Below are 18,309 nucleotides of genomic sequence, written 5' to 3'. Positions count from 1 at the left end.
CCCCGCCCTCAGCAACTTTCTAGGAGTATTTTTTTTTTTTCCTTTTTCGCGAATTTGAGTTGAGTATTTTATAATTACGCGTCCTTGCCAGTAGGGGGCACCAAATCATTCCGTAGCTCTTTGTGGTGTAGAGGAAGAATTGGATCCCTCTAGCATTAGACCACCCAGCTGAAGTTTAGGTAGTTGAACATCATAACACTAATATGTTTACATTTAAAAGCAGGGGAGTTAATATATTGTTTGGTTGAACTAAAAAAAATATTCAATCTATTTTATTTTGCTCTCAGCTGACCGTTTTGCGGGCGCAAAGTGAACTGCTAGTCATCCAGCTAGCCTTGTGGAGCTAGCTCAGCTGTCAGCTGTTTGTTTTTGTTTCTGTTAAAGTGCTCTCTTTCCCTTTTAACACATGAGTGTTTCGCTGGTTGTTATCCGTCTGGAAATAGCCGACCAGTCTCCTTTTCCACGAGGTTTTCAATACTCTGCTGGTAAGTGAGCCTTTCCGAGCTTCTATTTTGAAAGTGAGTGCTGAGCTGACTGACTAGCAGTTACAGTAAAAGCAGCTCTGCCCACAACACTTAGCTTAGCCTGAGTGTTGTGCTGGTCTAATGTTTGGGCTTTTTGTGCCGAGATGATGCCGTTTTTCACCTCTAGTTGAAGGCATGTCCGAGGAGGAGCTCCGGGAAAAAAGTCTCGGTTTAGCCAAACATGCCCTGAGTGGGAAGAGTGAGCTGGAGAGAGCAGCCATCCTCCACCAGCATATGGGCAGCAGAGCCGTGGGGGACATGGTGATAGAAACCTATGAGCCCACCTCAGGTAAGCATTTATACGTATGAAGAGCTGGGAACACGTTGTTGCTCCTTGTGCTTAATTTTACCTCGACCTAGATGTTACCTGGACACAAACCACCAATCTAAACATTGTTAGAGACCGTGTGCACTCTATGAAGGAAACCTGATAGTTGTGGTCTGTTTTAGCAGAGTATTGTGCTCTGTCACAACACAAAAAAATGATTCCGAGAAGGAGTTCACTCCATTTTACTATCTTTGTTAAGTGATGGGCAAATGAGTCCATTCTGTGGAGCTTTGTAGCTTTGACGGACTTGACCAGCCTCCTGCCCACGTCTTTGCGCCACAAACGACAGGAGAGACGGCAAGCCGCAGCTGGTAACTGCGCTTCCGGTGTCCGCTTCCGGCAGCTGACACTAGGGTGAAACGGCTGCTGGTGCTGTTTTGTGGAATGTCGATGCAGGTTTTCCGTCAGCTGCCACTTCCCATCAAGTGAATGCGATCAAGTAAAAGCCTGAACTAAAAGGCTCCTGGAGGTTTTTAGAATCTCATGTTCTGTTCTTTAAGCATAACTACCTGTAGAATCCTTCATCATCTTCCTCTCCTAAATCTAATTGACAGCAATTGTAAACACACCTGACTTTCAGAATCTCCTGCTGATGCAGGGCTTTAACTGACCCATGCTTGGTTCTGAGTGTTTAGGTAATATTAGATCCAGAACTGATCACACTGTATGATTTTTAGCAGACCGTGGTCGTTGCCTCTGATTGAACTAACGTTACTTTCCTCGTGCAGCAGGAAGTGACGAAGGAAGCAGCAGTCCTCAGAGTGCACAGACTGAGACGCCGGTTTCCCAGGAGACCAGCGGCGCCTCGCAGACAGCTCCAGACTCGCCCTCCAAGCAGCTACCGGAACAGATCTCCTTCTTCAGCGGGAATCCGTCGGTGGAGATCGTCCATGGCATCATGCACCTCTACAAGACCAAGTGAGTCGTTGTGGGTTCTGATCGGACGCGTTCTGAAAACTGATACTGGGTTCCGTCCGCCTCCAGCATAGAAGACGATGGAGTTTAATTTCAGTTTTTTTCAGCTCTAGAAATCTATGTAGGGAAAAAAGAAAAGAAAAGAGATTTTATTTCCAGTCCAGTATCCCACTGTCTAAACAGCTCCTCTCTTTTTTTCTTCCTTTCTGAAATCCTTCCTTCCATCTTACCTTTATCCCTCCTTTCTTTTTCCTCATTCTCTCTCTTATTTCCATCCTTTTTCATCTTTTTCTCCCTTTTGTCCTTCCTTATCTTCTGTTATTTACTTCCTGTCTTGTGTCCTTCCTTCTGTCTTTCCTCCCTCCTTGTTTCCTTCTATCTTTCCTCAATTTCTTGTGTTTTCCTATCTTCTTTTCTTATTTGATTCATTCTACATTAGTAGATGTTTGTTTCCTTAGTTGTCATGTTCTTTCCTTAACTCCTTCCTAGTTTTCTTCTTTCATTAGTTCCTTGCTCATTTTTCTTCTTTTCTAAGTTTTGTGCTTGTTTCCTTAGTTGACTCACTTTCCTTAGAGCCGTTCTTGCTTCCTTCTATTTTTCCTTAGTGTTGCAGGTCCCAGGTGGAGGGACAGGCAAGCAGATGCAAATAACCTGTTTTAACAGGAAAAAACGAGTTAGCCACTGGAGACGCTGTTGCTGTGCTGTTAGCTCTCATCCGAATTTATTCCAGGTTGTAATAATAAAGTCATTATACAACTTTGAAAAATTGTGACTATACATTCACACTTCTACTAGTTSTTCTATAACACAACATCAGCTTATTACTATTTCAGGAATTGTAAATTAATGCACATTACAGACGGCTATATAAAACATACGCATTCTTCACGTACCATCTGATGAAATCCTCTGAGCAGCTAACCGAGAGCTTATTAGCTAACTATAATAACAACATAAAATAACACAAACCAAATACACCGGGGACCRAGGTCACGACGCTTAACAGAGTAATCATGTTTATCACATTTCAGTTTTCAGCTTAGACCCGAACCAACCTGTTTTAACAGGAAAAAACGAGTGAGCCACAGGAGACGGTGTTGCTGTGCTGGTAGCTCTCATCCGAATGGAGGGGAACTTCCTCGACACCGCGAAGTTGCACCTACATTAGTAGATGTTTGTTTCCTTAGTTGTCATGTTCTTTCCTTAACTCCTTCCTAGTTTTCTTCTTTCATTAGTTCCTTGCTCATTTTTCTTCTTTTCCAAGTTTTGTGCTTGTTTCCTTAATTGACTCACTTTCCTTAGTGCCTTTCTTGCTTCCTTCTATTTTTCCTTAGTTTTTAAATTTTTCATGTCTTCTTTCCATAATTTCTTACTTATTTCCTTAATTCTTTCCTTTTTATTTCTTGTTTTCTTACTATGTTTTTTCCTTGTGTCCCTCCTCTTTCATGTCTTTCTTTCCTGTAAATTCATGGCTGATGTGTCATTATTGCATTTTATGTTTTAATTGATTGTAAGGCACTAAGAACTCTGGATATTCAGGTTTTTCAAATCTGTCACAACTCTGAACTGGGATGTCCTGCTGCTCTCCTTAACTATTACTAATACAGCATTAAATCAAATAAACAAATAAATCTTTTTGTGAATGTAAAGCATCTTTTTTGTCCACTCCGCCGGCAGTAAGATGACGTCGCTGACCGAAGATGTGCGGCGCAGCGCCATGGTGTGCATCCTGACCGTTCCGGCCACCATGACCAGCCACGACCTCATGAAGCTCATGGCTCCGTTTAATGACGTCATGGAGCACATGAAGATCATACGGGACTCCACTCCCAACCAGTACATGGTTCTCATCAAATTCTCCTCTCAGGTAACTCCGTCTGCTATTAAAAATCTTTTGCTGTCTGGTTGTTAATGGGTTATTCCAGAAAACTGTCAACAAATTAGCAAAGCAGTTCCGCGTTGTTGCATTTGAGGCAATAAAATGTTTACTTAATTTTAGCTTTTACATCATTTAAATGTATTTCTTGTAATATAACATTGCAAAAATAAAAAATACAAGCAGAATATTCCAGTTTGTTAATCAGAATAATCGACAGCTAAGATGATCGTTAATTGCAGCCCTAATTTCCAAATGGAAATTATCTCGGCACTTTCATATATTTGGGTATTGTATACATTATTAACAATGTAACAATAATAAAACTTCATATGGGCCTATGAGTTTTATGTAAGGCACAATGTCTGTAAAACATTGATTTACATCCTAAATCTTTCGGGGTTCCTGGGAAACGGCCCTTTCTCTACTACTACTACTACGACTATTACTATTACTACTCTTTATTTTTTTTGGTGAGCATTATTAACATTCTGAAAGTCGGATCAGCCAATCAGGAGCGGCTCCGACTCGGCCGTTTCTCAACATGCCGTGTGTTTTGCGTCTCCCAGGCCGACGCAGACAGCTTCTACACGGCCTGCAACGGACGCCAGTTCAACTCCATCGAGGAAGCAGTGTGCCAGCTGGTCTACGTGGAGCGAGCGGAGGTCATAAAGTCTGAGGACGTAAGAATGCTTGTCGTTTCCTTCTGAACCTGCTGCTTGGCTCTAATTCCAAGAACAAATTCCCACAAGCCAAGTGGCTCAGAGGTCTGTTAGTGAGCTGTCAGTTTAAGGTGATGCGTGTTTGGACAGACAGAGCGTGCGAGCTCTGGGCTCACAGATAAAGGCCAGGTAAGCTCTGTGGCTTCTTGACCTCCGACCTCAACCTTAATCACTGAACCATGTGGGAGAGTCGCTTGGCTGCAGGTGAACAACGTTTCTGGGAATTTTTTCCAGTAAGCACATAATCAATCGTATAAAAAGTTTAAATGTTAATATTTTTTGAAGGAAAATTTTGTTTAGTTTGTCGTCACAGTCCATTTTATTTATGATTCGGTCGTGTGTGTTTTTATTTTTTGCTTCCATTTTGTTTATTGTTTTTGGTAGACATGCACTGATCTGATATTAATATCTGTATTGATCCTGATATTGAAAAAAATCTAGATCAGGTATTGGTGACAATGAATTCATAAGGGCAGATCTATTCAGTCTAGTTCTATGCTTTGTTCTCTGAGGGATTGATTATTTACTTTACATTATACTTAGAATTCCTATTTGCATGTTCTGAACCATTTGGAAGGTTTATTGTAATTTGTTTTTTATGTTGTTTTTGTAAAAAATTTTATTATTTTACATTATTTCTTAGACTCTTAATTGGGCTGACTGAACAAATTAAAGTTGTACAATAATACACCAATAGCTTACAAAGCTATTGGTTTATTTAAGTGTGTTGTTCTGGTGTAGAGTCAGCAAATACATTTGTAACTCAGCACATTTATGTTTGTGTTTAAAAACATTTTTAATTCAATTCAGCTCTGTTTTTCAGTATGGGATTGGCTTTAGCAGATGCTAAACCTCAAATATCGGTATCGGAAGTGAAAAAAGTGGATCGATGCATCCCAGGTTTTTGCTTGTTTTACCTTGAATATTTCAAATATCAAGTTCCAGTGTTAAATGCTCTATGCAAAATTAAAGTCTATGAGTTTTTGAGAGAGCAAAATGGCATTATCATCAATACTTGAAAATGGTCTCAGAGCAACAATGTTATTGTTTAGTGAAATAGTTACTGGAATAGTTTATTGTCCAGCAAATTAAGTATAGAGTGGCTACAGCTTTATAGTAATACTTCCACCCAACTATGATCTGGAAGAAAAACAATTCTGTAAAGAAAAAAATTCTTTGTGATTCTTTGTCTCAACATTATTTCTTTGGATTTTTTTGTTTGTTTTTCCAGATGTGTTTGTTGTATCCACATTTAACATTTCAGCTTTATTTCAAACAAAACCAGCCTTTACTAGCGTATCAACCCCAACCTTCAACCTTTCCTGGTTTCTCCTTCCTCTGCACATTTAATTCCTCCATGTTTCTCCTCTTCCTGTCTGTTCTGCTGCAGGGAGCCAGCCTGCCGGTGATGGAGCTGACCGAGCTGCCGAAGTGCACCGTGTGCCTGGAGAGGATGGACGAGTCGGTCAGCGGCATCCTCACCACGCTCTGCAACCACAGCTTTCACAGCCAGTGTCTCCAGCGATGGGAAGACGCCTCGTGAGTCCAACACTCAACCCTTCCTTCTCCGAAGCGTTGTTTAACACCTGCTTAGCGTCTCGATCTGAAAGCTGTTGTCTTTTCTTTTTTTTTTTTTTTATCCGACTTGTTTCCGTCCTCCATGTTTGTTCTTCGTTCAGTTTCTCGGTGCTGGTGGGCTGCGTCTCTCTGATTGTCTCTGCTCCATGTTTCTACGTGGTTCTGGATGTCTCTCCCAGCTTTGTGTGATGCGTTTGTTCTGCTGTGTGTATTTTTCTGTTTCACAAAGGACCTTTGACCTCAGCTGAGTGCGCTGTGTGTTTCCTAGGTGTCCGGTGTGTCGGTACTGTCAGACGCCAGAGCCGGTGGAAGAGAACAAATGCTTTGAGTGCGGCGTGCAGGAGGTGACCAATCACTCTCTGAGAACGTCACGACTGACTGATGTTGTTTATTGAACTTTTCTTTTAATTATTCTGCGTGTTTTTTTTCCCCTGCAGAACCTGTGGATCTGTTTGATCTGCGGGCACATCGGCTGCGGGCGCTACGTCAGTCGACATGCCTACAAGCACTTTGAGGAGACGCAGCACACGTACGCCATGCAGCTCACAAATCACCGTGTGTGGGACTACGCTGGAGGTACCGCGCATTTGATGACGGGGTTTGCGTGGGAAAACAGGGCGGCGACTATAAAGTAGAAGGTTTAGCGATAGGAAACCATTTCTGTTGTTGCTGTAATGAATTTTGTCCACAAGGGGGCAGAAGAAACCCAAAAAATGTCAAAAAGGGAGTCTTTTTCATTCAGTGTGGAATGGCTGCCGTAACTTACAGATAAAATGTAAACCAGAACAGCAGCTGGAAACTGGAGCATAAACAGCCTTTAAACATTTATTTAAAACCCCATGGTGATATTTAAAGACCAAATGTACTGAAGAACTGGTTGTTATGGATTTGATGGAAAATTATCAGCTGTTAGCGACACCTTGCCCCGTTGAACTCTGAGGAAAACCTCAGTGAGATCCGATTAAGTCCTAGAAATCGAGTTTCGTTAGCTCGCGCTATTCTGGTGCTAGTCTAGGCTGTGAATCTAGATGTGGTTTTTCTGGATTTCTTTGTTCGAGATTTTGTTTTTGATTTTTTTCAGATTTAAAACAAACCAAGCAAACTGTTTTGAACGTGGCATTTACAATGTTTTGATTGGCTGCTGTTCCCTGCGGGTCCGCCTCGTGTTTCTGGACGTTGGGAATGTTTCCTCTGCTCCAGCAGTGATCTGGTGCTGAGTTTGTCTGATTTTCTTGACTTGGTGGAAACATAAGGAGCTGGTATTTAGTCAGCAGCAGCACCAGATAAACTGTTAGAGGAAACATTTCTAAAAGTTATCAACCTATTTACAGAACATCTGTGACTTTTCATTCTTCACCAATATAGTTCAGAGCAAATTGAACTATATTCAATTTGCTCTGTGTGTGTGTGTGTGTGTGTGTGTGTGTGTGTGTGTGTGTGTGTGTGTGTGTGTGTGTGTGTGTGTGTGTGTGTGTGTGTGTGTGTGTGTGTNTGTGTGTGTGTGTGTGTGTGTGTGTGTGTGTGTGTGTGTGTGTGTGTGTGTGTGTGTGTGTGTGTGTGCGCGCGCGTGTTTTAAGAGAGGAAGAAGTAAGACATCACGGAGCCACAGTTTACTCAACACACAGTTTCCGTAAATTAGTAACTAAGTCAGAGTACTTCTGTTTCTCTTACCTGTCTGCCACAAACACAGATCAGTTCTTACTGGTTCAACCCAAACTAACAAGTTGGGATTAAAACAAACTAACGGTGAACCTGATGCTTCACTTGATATAAAGTGGATATTTTAGCTTTGTTGTTTTGCAGAACAAAACAGTGAATCATTTTAAATGCTGAATGTTTTTTTTTACTCTTCCATTCTGTAGATTTTTTATACTGAAACAAGCGATTATTTTACTAATCGATTATTCGGGCGATTAATCGATTAATCAGATAGAAATTGTAGCCACATTCTGCAAATTTTTCATTTCTTTCATTAAGCTTATTTTGTCCAATATTAAAAATGCAAATAAACCATTAATCCTATTGCTTTTTAAAAGTAGTTAAACAAATATGTGATTGCCTTAAATCCAATAACGACACATTCCTTTAACGTATGTTTGAACATATGTATCAAAGGATTCATCTGCAGCTAAAAACCTACTTTTCACAGAATTTGTTCTGTTTTTTGTAGAACATATTTACAAAGTTTTTTTTTTTTTTTATTAATTAAATGCAAAATTTATATACATGTTTTGTTGACTTTTGCCATTATTACTGCTGTAACGTGTGGTTGTCTCAGCAAATGGCCTTTTTTATACTCTATTGTCTGAGGAACGATTATTTGATTACTAAATTAGTCTATTATTATTTCAAGATTTGATTAATCACGACTAAGCCGATTAATTATTTCAGCCTTATTGTATAATTAATGTCTTAAAGACTACATGTAATTTGTACAACCTTAGCTTCCAGTTAGTTTTTACAGCTCATTATGTTTCACTTCTTTTATATTTCATAACATAACTGGGCTGCCATGAGAAGCACCTGATGTGGGCAGAGTTTCCTGCCTTAGCCTCGACTGACCAAAGCTCACAGTTCCACTTAAAGTCTCAGTAGAGTTTCGCAAACTCAATATGTTTACATTTATGATGATAGGTCATCTTAACTTTGCTCCACTTGGCACATACAGAGCTGTCCAATGGTTGTCAAAGAGACTGGATAACACCAAGATCCCACTCTTCACTAAGTTTTGGGGGTTCTTTTTTTTTTAACCTCTCCTTTCATCCTGCTCTCTCACCGTGGTGGTGAGACAGAGATGGATCCTGGTGACACAGAGATGCATGGTGTCATGGAATCAGCCATTTCTGATCAACTGAAGAAAGGTTGAGAACAAATTTAAAAAAATGCTGTAGTTACATTTATTTTTTTTTAAAAATCGCTAGGAGGATCAACAATTGTCCCAACGATGATTTTCCTAGGTTTTTTTTTTTAACCTGAAATAGAAAAGCCTTCCTGCAGTGATTGCTGTGTAACTCTTCTAATGCAGATAACTACGTGCACCGCCTGGTGGCCAGTAAGACCGATGGGAAGATGGTGCAGTTTGAGTGCGAAGGAGACACTTGCCAAGATGAGAAAATAGATGCTCTCCAGTTGGAGGTAAGCAGTTTTTTTTTTTTATTTGTTTTAGATGAGATTTGGTTCCCTGAACAAGCCCAGACAGATCCCAACGATCTGCCTCTGTCTGCAGTACTCGTACCTGCTCACCAGCCAGCTGGAGTCCCAGAGGATCTACTGGGAGAACAAGATTGTTCATCTGGAGAAGGAGACGGCCGAGGAGGTAGAGAAGCAACAATATGTCTCGGTGTCGTGTCAGGTTCTGAGTTCTGGATTCAAACTCTTCGATTCTGCTGTCAGATCAACAACATGAAGGCGAAGTTTAAGGAGACCCTGGAGCGCTGCGATAACCTGGAGCAGCGATTAGGAGAAATAAGCAAAGAGAAGCAGAGCCTAGAGAAGAAGTAGGTTTGTCTTTTTAAATGGGGAGAGAGTGTGTGTTTGTGTGCGTGCGTGCGTGCGTGTGCACGTGTGTGTGTACCATACGATGTGAGCTCGTATTCAGGCCTGCAACTAGTGATTATATTCAGTAATAATTGTTAGTTGCAGCGATTAATCGTTATTCTGACGATTAATCGGATAAAAAATAGGCACACTGCCAATTTTTTTCATTTAACCACTTAAGTTTATTTTATACAGTACTAGAAATACATAAAAATTGCAAATACACAAATTCAATTCCTTTTTTAGATAAGAAAATAAACATTTAGTTCCCTAAAATGCAGTAACAGCCTTCCTTTAGTGTACACTTGATCATTTGTAGCAAAGGATGAATCTGCAGCTAAAACGTTTCTGCTTGAAATCTGCTTGATTTAACAGATTACCAGATTACACTAATCTGGTAATCTAATTACCAGATTGATGTAGAAATAATCTGGTAATTAGTTTTTGGATTAACCTATTAATAACTAGATAGCATAAGATGCTAGAAATCTTTTACAGAATTTGAACCAGGTGAAACTAAAATTGCCACTTAAAGTTCTAGATAGAATATTTTTACAGACAAGTTTTTTTGTGTTAAATAGAAAATGCATATTTTTGTATAGTTTTAGCTTAATTACAGTTGAGTGTGTTGTTCTTCCAATAAACGATTAATCAATTATTAAATTAGCTGACGATTATTTCATCATGATGTGAGTCATCATGATTAAGCACATTATTGTATCTTGTTGCCATGGTTTCGTGACTGTTCAGCTGCTGCTCCACTTCCTACAGAAACACATTTCAGTAGATCTGCCAACAGCCTTTACTGAGAAACTACAGGAATCTGTTGTCAATTCCAAAGAAATGCCAATGTCTTGTTTAGCCTGACTGCCATTTCCCTGTATTGCATATGTCAGACTTGTGCTTGTCACGATATTTCCCTGCCACAAAAATCTGGAAGTCCTGCTGTTAATCATAGTGTTAAAGGAAGACGGCTCTTCTCCAGCCATGCTTGTTTTCTAAGGATTAAGTGGTGAAGCCACAGTCTTTACATATCGGGCTCTTTCAGGTGCACTCAGCTCAACGGTCGAGTGCTGAAGCTGAGCCAGGAGCTGAAGGAGGAGCAGGAGATGAACCGCTGTCTGAGAGCCAATCAGACGCAGCTTCAAGCCCAGCTGGCCGAGGAGGAACGCAAAGGAAAAGAGAGCGGTAAGTCCTCCACATTTCTGCCTCAGTAATGTCTGTCCACTAGTACTACTTCAGTCTCCACGTCTCCTGGTGGGTAGGAATGTTGTCACTACTTTAGTCTCTGCAAAACAGGTGTCTCTTTCTTCTAACGGTAAATATTTCATCCAATGCTAAAACCCTACACCAAAATGTTATTTAGCAGAAGCTAATGCTAAAACATTACACCAACATATTTAGTTGAAGCTAATTTGAAAACTCTACACCAATATGTTACTTAGCAGAAGCTAATGCTAAAACACTACACTGACATTTAGGTGAAGCTAACTCTAAAACACTACACAAACATGTTATTTAGCAGAAGCTAATACTAAAAACACTGCACCAACACATCAGATAGCAGAAGCTAATACTAAAAAACTACACCAACATGTTATTTAGCAGAAGCTATCGGTAAATGCTACAACAAGACCTTATTTAGTGGAAACTAATGCTAAAATGCTACATCAACACATACTTTAACGGAAGCTAATGCTAAAGCGCTAACTTCAATTAAAAGCATAACTTCCCTTGAAAGACTCCACACCTAGGGCACCAATTTAATTTCACATTATAATTTACATGTTTTTAAGGCACGTAACACAGATGTCAAACTTTATTCCGCTAAAAGTTTACAAAATAGCTACCATATTTTCCACACTATAAGGCGCACCAGATTATAAGGCGCATAGAATAGACGCTACAGTAGAGGCTGGAGTTGGATGGAGCTAGATGGAGCTGCACTAAACGGAATGTCAACAAAACAGTCCGACTCCGGTCGGCGAGAAGAGCCTTCTGCGACTGGGCCGGAAGGCTCACGGAGAAGGGTGACGAAGGGCGACGGTCACCACAGCATGTTGGTGGAGAACGTGGTGCTAAATGACCTGCAGACGACCTGATTATCAGGTCGGTAGGTAGATAGGTCAGTGAAACTTTATTAATAGAATACAAACCAGCGTTCTGACAACTATCCCAACATGCACCGCGCACTTCTTGTTCTACGGGCGAAAATGAAGTCGGCGGCTGCTTACTGTAGTTACTAGACCTGTTGTGGCTCAACATTGGTCCATATATAAGGCGCACCAAATTATAAGGAGCACTGTTGGCTTTTGAGGAAATTGAAGGTTTTTAGGTGAGCCTGATAGTGCGGAAAATACGGTAAGTAAATTAGTGTAATAGAATGTTTAAAAAAACTTCTATTTAGGGGAAGCTATGTGCGCTAATGGTTTTCAAAGTTACCTAAAGCGCTAAACAAAAAATTAGCTCCGCTATTAGTGGATTAGCGGACATGAGCTGGGAGTCCAATAACAGCTCTCTTGTGTGTTTCTGGAGAAGATCACAGAGAATACAGATTTACAGTCATTAAATAAAATACATTGTATTACATTAGAATGAATGAGGCAATGTCGTAAAGAAGAGTGGGGCGGAATTTCCTCCATGACAATTTGAGTGACTGACGAGATCTGATGAAAGATAACTACCTACACATTACAGCTGTCAAAAGTGGTTCTGTTGATGGTGGTAGTTTATTTTTTCCATGTGTGATCAACTCACTTTCAGAAGAACTCCCTCTCTGTGGAACAAAAGGTGGGCTGTGGAGAGCGCTATTCTACGAGAAATGACTGCCGGGAAATGTTTTGGCTGGTTTACATAATCAAATAAGTTCTTTCACTCATTGTTATTTTGTTTGTTCCTGATCAGCTGCTCCTCTGCCAGGACTCTTTAGAAATGGCAGCTAGAACAGAATGATTTATTTTTGACAGAATATCACTGTCAGAGACTACTTCCTCTTTACGAGGTCACATTTGCAAATGAGATGCAAATTACTGCAACACAACCAAGCCGCAGCTATTCCTGGGTGTGGTGGCCGTCTGCAAGCGGGTGGAGAGGAGGAGGAATGAGTAGTAAGCGGGTCTTTATGAGGAAGATTCTCCTTTCTTGTTAGAATAAATGGCTTAAGGTTCTAACCTTTTGGAATAACATTGTTTCTTAGTCCCACCATTATTACGTTCAGCTCAGGAATGTTTTCATCATGAGTGCCTGAGGGCAGTCTACCTGTGAGTGGGCATATCAGTAGTTTTCCTTCAACCTCTGGGTTTTTATTACAGGAAGCATTCAGACGAAGCTCCCTCTCTACACATCCACCCTATGAGGATTGGTACCTTCCCTTTTAGACTTTATGGTCCTCTCATAACGGCTGCAGCTTCCGTGTAAATAATGGTCTCGTAATGTTTCTCTTGTTGTGCCTGAGTTGTCGGAGGTCAAACAAGCCTTTCATGTAGCTCATAGATCTTATGTTTGAGTATTCTCTCCCATGTCACGACCTTTCTGCTGCTGCTCATGTAACGTTTCCTCGGACGAGCTTCAAAAGCCATTTGTTTTTCCTCCAACGTGTAAGGAGTGAGGATTGTTCATGTCCTGCTAAGTAGCGATAGCAACATGTTGTCGTACTCCACAAACGTCTGTCATGACGGCAGCAAGTCAGGTCAGTCAAGTTTATTTGTGTAGCACATTTTAGCAATAAGACAGTTCAAAGTGCTCTACACCTTAAAAACATAATTATGAGACGATACTAATCAGTGTTCCACTTACTACTAATGAAAGGCGGCTCTAAATACAGGGTTCCCCCCAGTCTGCTCATAAGCCTGGCGGGCCACCAGGTTTTACTTGCCCCCCGCCAGGCTGAGCATCGCTTATTGTAAATAGACAACTGATGTGTGTTTACAGCAGACATTTATAAATCATATAAATGGTTATAAACAGACTGTGGAAACACACGCCCGGTCATGCGTTTCCACGTGACAAAGTGGCCGTTAGCTTCCTCATGTGAGGCGCTGCTTATCAAACCATGACGGAACTACATCACCCAGCCCAGCTGCAGCACTCGCTTTTCTGGACTTTCCCACTTTGCATGAATCACCGTCTATAGAAATTGTATTTTTTTTAAATGGTTAATGGGAACTGTCTGAACAAACATCAGCTTTTCGTATAATTTGGATGTCTAGGCTGGTTTAGGGATTTTGAACCGGTGCTCTCAAAGGGTTTTTGTCCCCTGATTGAACTGATTGCTGTTCAACAAACACCTGTTTATCAGCCATCGATTAAAATTAGCTGGGCTGAAGCAAGGAAACACCTAAAACACGCAGGGCAGTGTGCCTCAAGGACCACGGTTGAGAGACAACCCTTTAGAAGACCTCTGGTTTTTGGTTCTGCGACACATAGATGTGAAAACAGTGACAGGAATGTGTCAGAGAGAGCAGTTTTACAGCTGCAACCCTGAGGGCTGGAGCTGACCCATGTCCACCCCCTTTTGGGTGGACATGGGTCACCCCCTTTTGGGTGATGCTACCCCCTTCTGGGGGGGTAGCAGGTGTGATGACATTCTGGACCAGCCCCATCTTTCCAAGAAAACACTCCGTTGTGCTGAGATGCTTGTGAAACAAACTGAATCCATGCCTAGCAACGGGCAGGGTTACATCCATGGCAAATTGGGAGTCTGATGTTCCAGACATGAAAATGGTTCTTTTGGATTATTGGATCAGTAGACGTGTCTGTGTGAATTTAAGTTTTTAGAACTTGGTGCGGATCCATTCTGGGTGTTCAAAAATACAGAGCGTTTGTTTTTATGTTCACCACAGACAGGAGTACTTCTTCTTCTGTGTTTTTCTTTTTCTAGGACCGGTTTGTTTGGCGAAGTGTGAATTTGTAATCAAACTTTGATGCAAACCAAAAAAACTAAATTCTGGTCGTCTTGGTTTGATTAAAGTGGACTGTAGATGCCAAGCAAACTGGAGTCTGCTCCAAAAGCAGGAAGTGGACTATAACGCAGGGCATTCTGGGTCAATACCAAAACAAATGTGGGGTTCTAGCGCTAGCTGGAGAAATTTCTACGCCTGCTAAAATCCAGTGCCACTATATTTTTGTTTACATTTCGTGAAGAAGAAAGTTGAACTCGGTGTCTTCTTCAGAGGTTTTTGTGTCATTTCCCTCAGTGGTTCTTGGTTTTTCAATTCGTCCGTCACTCTCTAATCTTCCAGTATGTCTAATCAAATCGTGTTGATCAACCGAATCTGATGCAAACCCTGACCTGTTGAGGAGGAGACAGAATTTTTTTTTTTACCAGATTCCTATCTGCTGACATGTTGTCACTCCCCTTTGGTCCCTCTATCCCTGCTGCTTTCTCTGCAAGCAAGCACACACACACACACACACACACCCCAGTGACTCCAGCAGATCAACCAAAAGTGATTCGTAAAGAGGAGTTTGTGGTTGCACAGATCTGTCATCTTTTTTTTAAATAATTTTTATTACATTTAAAAAAATGTTAAAATTAGTAATAAGTTCATGTCTGTGTGGAAATTATGAACCACTTTGAATCACTTGCATGTGCAGAAATGTATGTTGGCGTTAAGACGGTGCTTATTATTTTTGGCTAACTGACCTAAAGTACTGACTGCATCTACTGATGTTTGCTTCTATAACGATAACGTTTCTGTGTTGTAGCCAACCAACACACACACTTTAACACACATTAACCAGAGAGAGTGTGTTGACTCTCTCTGGTTAAGTGGCCGTGTGAGGGTCAGTGCTACTGCTAACACTCCCTACCTCGATTTGAAAGTGTCGGCCGTTAGCTTCCTCATGTGAGGCACCGCTTATCAAACCAGGAAGGAACTACATCACCCAGCCCAGCTGCAGCGCTCATGTTTCTGGACTTTCCCACTTTGCACGAATCACCATCTATAGAAAAGTTGTTTTTTTTAAACGGGGAATGCAAACTGTCTGAACAAACATCAGCTTTTCTCATAGTATAATTTTGATGTTGAGGCTGGTTCGGGGATTTCAAACCGGGGCTCTCAGAGGGATTTTGTCAACTTTCTGATCCCGTCTGTTTTTACTGCAGATGAAATGTTTCCCTCTAAAAACAGTTGGAGTATGAAGATAGGGAAGCTAATTATTCAGTTATGTTAGTTGTTATAATTGCATCAAATATCATTTGTAAAAGTTCAGTCATCTTTAGAGAATTGGAATGCGTGTTCTGACTGCACATTAAAAACCACATTTTTATCAAATCCACATTTTTGTATTGAAAGTATTGTTTTTTTTATTGGTCTGATGTAATATTCTTACCTTAAATGAGGTATCTTCATTAGCTGTAATTGAAAATGTGTCATAATTAACAGAAGTAAAGGCTACTGTACTGAATATGACTGTTATGGATTTCTGTAAAACCAAATGAGATGTTATCTTTAGTGTAACTCAGCTCTGCTGCCTCCTCTTTTAGTGACTCAGATAATAATGGAAAGCATCCATCTTGCCTCACATCATTCTACCTCAGTCCTTCTCATAATGACACATAAAAAGACGTCCCTCCTACTGAGGTTGTGTTATCATAAAATGGTCTTAATATGCAAAGGGGGGGGTTGTAAATTTCTGCTACGCCTACATTTAATCAGAACTGATCAGAAATGTATGACTGATTGCCAGTATTCAGATTTTGTAAGACTTTAGAATGATGGTCATTGTTGTAGGATGAATGCTATTAAGAAGCATCAAGTGTCAATGTTCAACTGTTTTAAAAAGAGAGTAAATGAGTATGTAGTTCAGCATCTTATCAGCACAGTGTGCATGGTTAGCATCGTTAGCTAAAGAAGGGTTTTGTTAATATGATCTGTCATCGCTTAGCAACGGTGCAGTCAGTTCTTCTTGGTTTCTGACCAGCCAGTCAATATCTCTGTAGTCCTCTAAGACACGCTGTCCGCACAGTCTTAAGTCTTAAATTAATGTGTCTGAACTTAAGGCCTTAAAATGTCTTAAATTTGTTTTTAATGCGAGTTGGCCTTAAATACCTTAATCACAGGTCTTAAATTCTGTCGTGTTTAAGTATCGCCATAATTAACATGGCTGTTAGCTAAATGATGGTATTTGTAGCAGAACTATTTAATCTCGTATGTTCTATGTAATTTTTTTTTCTCCACTCAAACATTTGAGTCTCACGCAGACATCGAACTTCTGTTCTGTAACTCAAGGCGATTGAGGCTACCGCTGACTAGACGCTAGTATACCCTTGCTAGCTAGCTAGCTAGCTTTTTTGCATCCATCAAGGGTATGTGTCCATTTATCGTCAGTTGCCTGGACAATATTTGCTTATTTCTGTTAAAAACCCATAAAATGTTACGCTGATTCTGTGCAAAAAAGCTCAGCACTACTAGTATATGAAATATACAATTTTCTTTTGTACTTTTCTGTGGCGATTTGGGTCTTAAATTTCATTCATAGCGGTCGTAAAAAGGTTTTAAATTTGAGTTTTTGAAACCTGCAGAATCCCTGTAGTAAATAAAGAACCAAAGTCTGTTATTAATATTTAAGCAGATCATTTTTCTGTGCTTTATTGAAACGTGCTGCAGGCGAGCGGAAGGATGTGGTGATAACGGAGCTGCAGGAGCAGCTGAGAGACGTGATGTTCTACCTGGAGACGCAGCAGAAGATCGAGCAGCTGTCCTCCGAGGCCCGCAGCGAAATCCAGGAGGGCCACATCAACATCCCGGCCGGCCAGGCGGATGGCGCCCTGGGCCCGGACGGAGCGGGCCCCTCGTCAGGCCGGGGCCGCCGAGGCCGGGGCAGGAAGAGGAAGTAGACAGGAGGCCCCACTCTGCTGGAACACGTTCAGGAACCATGACTGCAAGTCTTTTACTGCTGAGCTGTGGAGTTCATTCAGCCTCCTGGGGAGGACAGCTGGACAGAACAGCAACCATGTCTTCAGCTAAACATTCAACTTTAAAGTAGCTTTCAAAAAGAAAAGTGGGACATCTCACAGATTTTGTGATGGTTTGTATTTCCGTTTAGTATTGCTGCTTTGGTTAAATAGTGTTTTATCTGATTAAATAAGTGCTTGCAGCTCAAACAAGCCTGATAAAATGATCTGAAATCATATTTTCCCATAAGCGTGAAAACAGGAGCAGGAGCTGTGCAGAAGAAAGATCAAATTGAACTCTTTTACATTTCTCAGTCAGTGTTAACACTCCACACACAGGAAGGCAAGGGAATATAGACAGAAAAACATTTAGTCAGTAATATTCATACATTTTTTATGATCAGTAATCGACTGTGACAAGCTGAGCGGAACGGACTTTCTGCCCGACTGAGTTCATTTTATCTAAGTGTTGGTTTTTTATTTTTAGATCAAAGTTTCAACATTTTTTTTGTAAATAATAAAAAAGGAAATGGTGAAGATTTTATCTTTTCTTATTTTTTGTTTTTATTCTGCTTTATTACTAGCACTGCTGAATATGACTGTATATTAGGACCACTGTAGATTAAAACAATGTACATTTCCATCAGAAAACTCAGATTTTGAGATTCAGAAATTTCTGAGCTTGAAATGTTGAAAATTTGCTAGAAAAAAACCTCAGAAATTTTGATATTAGAGGAAAAAAAACGTAGAAATTTCAGTTTCAGACGTCAAAATTTTTTCTCAGAAATGCTCTTGTTTTTTCTAAAAAAAAATATTTGAGGTTAATCTCAATTGTTTTTTCTAGCAAATTTTTGACTGGAATTTCCAGATTTTCTTTCAAATTTTCTGAGATTTTGTGGTGGAAATTTTCTCTTTTCTTTTTCTTTCTATCT

The 18,309-nt window shown here is 40.5% G+C and overlaps 1 protein-coding gene across 2 annotated transcripts; it reads left to right on the top strand.

The window, feature by feature from the left end:
• Positions 1–114: 114 nt before the first annotated feature.
• On the top strand, positions 115–17,921 carry brap (BRCA1 associated protein). Of its 2 annotated transcripts, none has more exons than XM_008423302.2 (13): positions 115–485; positions 652–813; positions 1,584–1,770; positions 3,445–3,634; positions 4,213–4,326; positions 5,756–5,904; positions 6,212–6,287; positions 6,381–6,519; positions 8,969–9,078; positions 9,170–9,259; positions 9,337–9,440; positions 10,529–10,668; positions 17,091–17,921. In XM_008423302.2, the coding sequence occupies exons 1-13, from the start codon at positions 407–409 to the stop codon at positions 17,318–17,320; spliced, it is 1,770 nt and encodes a 589-aa protein (XP_008421524.1). In that variant the 5' UTR covers positions 115–406; the 3' UTR covers positions 17,321–17,921. The 2 variants fall into 2 exon arrangements, with proteins under 2 accessions (XP_008421524.1, XP_008421523.1); XM_008423301.2 differs by having other exon boundaries at positions 1,581–1,770.
• Positions 17,922–18,309: the final 388 nt, after the last annotated feature.

The sequence above is a fragment of the Poecilia reticulata genome, linkage group LG12 (genome assembly GCF_000633615.1).
Source record: "Poecilia reticulata strain Guanapo linkage group LG12, Guppy_female_1.0+MT, whole genome shotgun sequence".
In the NCBI taxonomy this organism is placed as follows: domain Eukaryota; kingdom Metazoa; phylum Chordata; class Actinopteri; order Cyprinodontiformes; family Poeciliidae; genus Poecilia; species Poecilia reticulata.
This window is presented reverse-complemented; position numbering and strand designations above follow the sequence as displayed.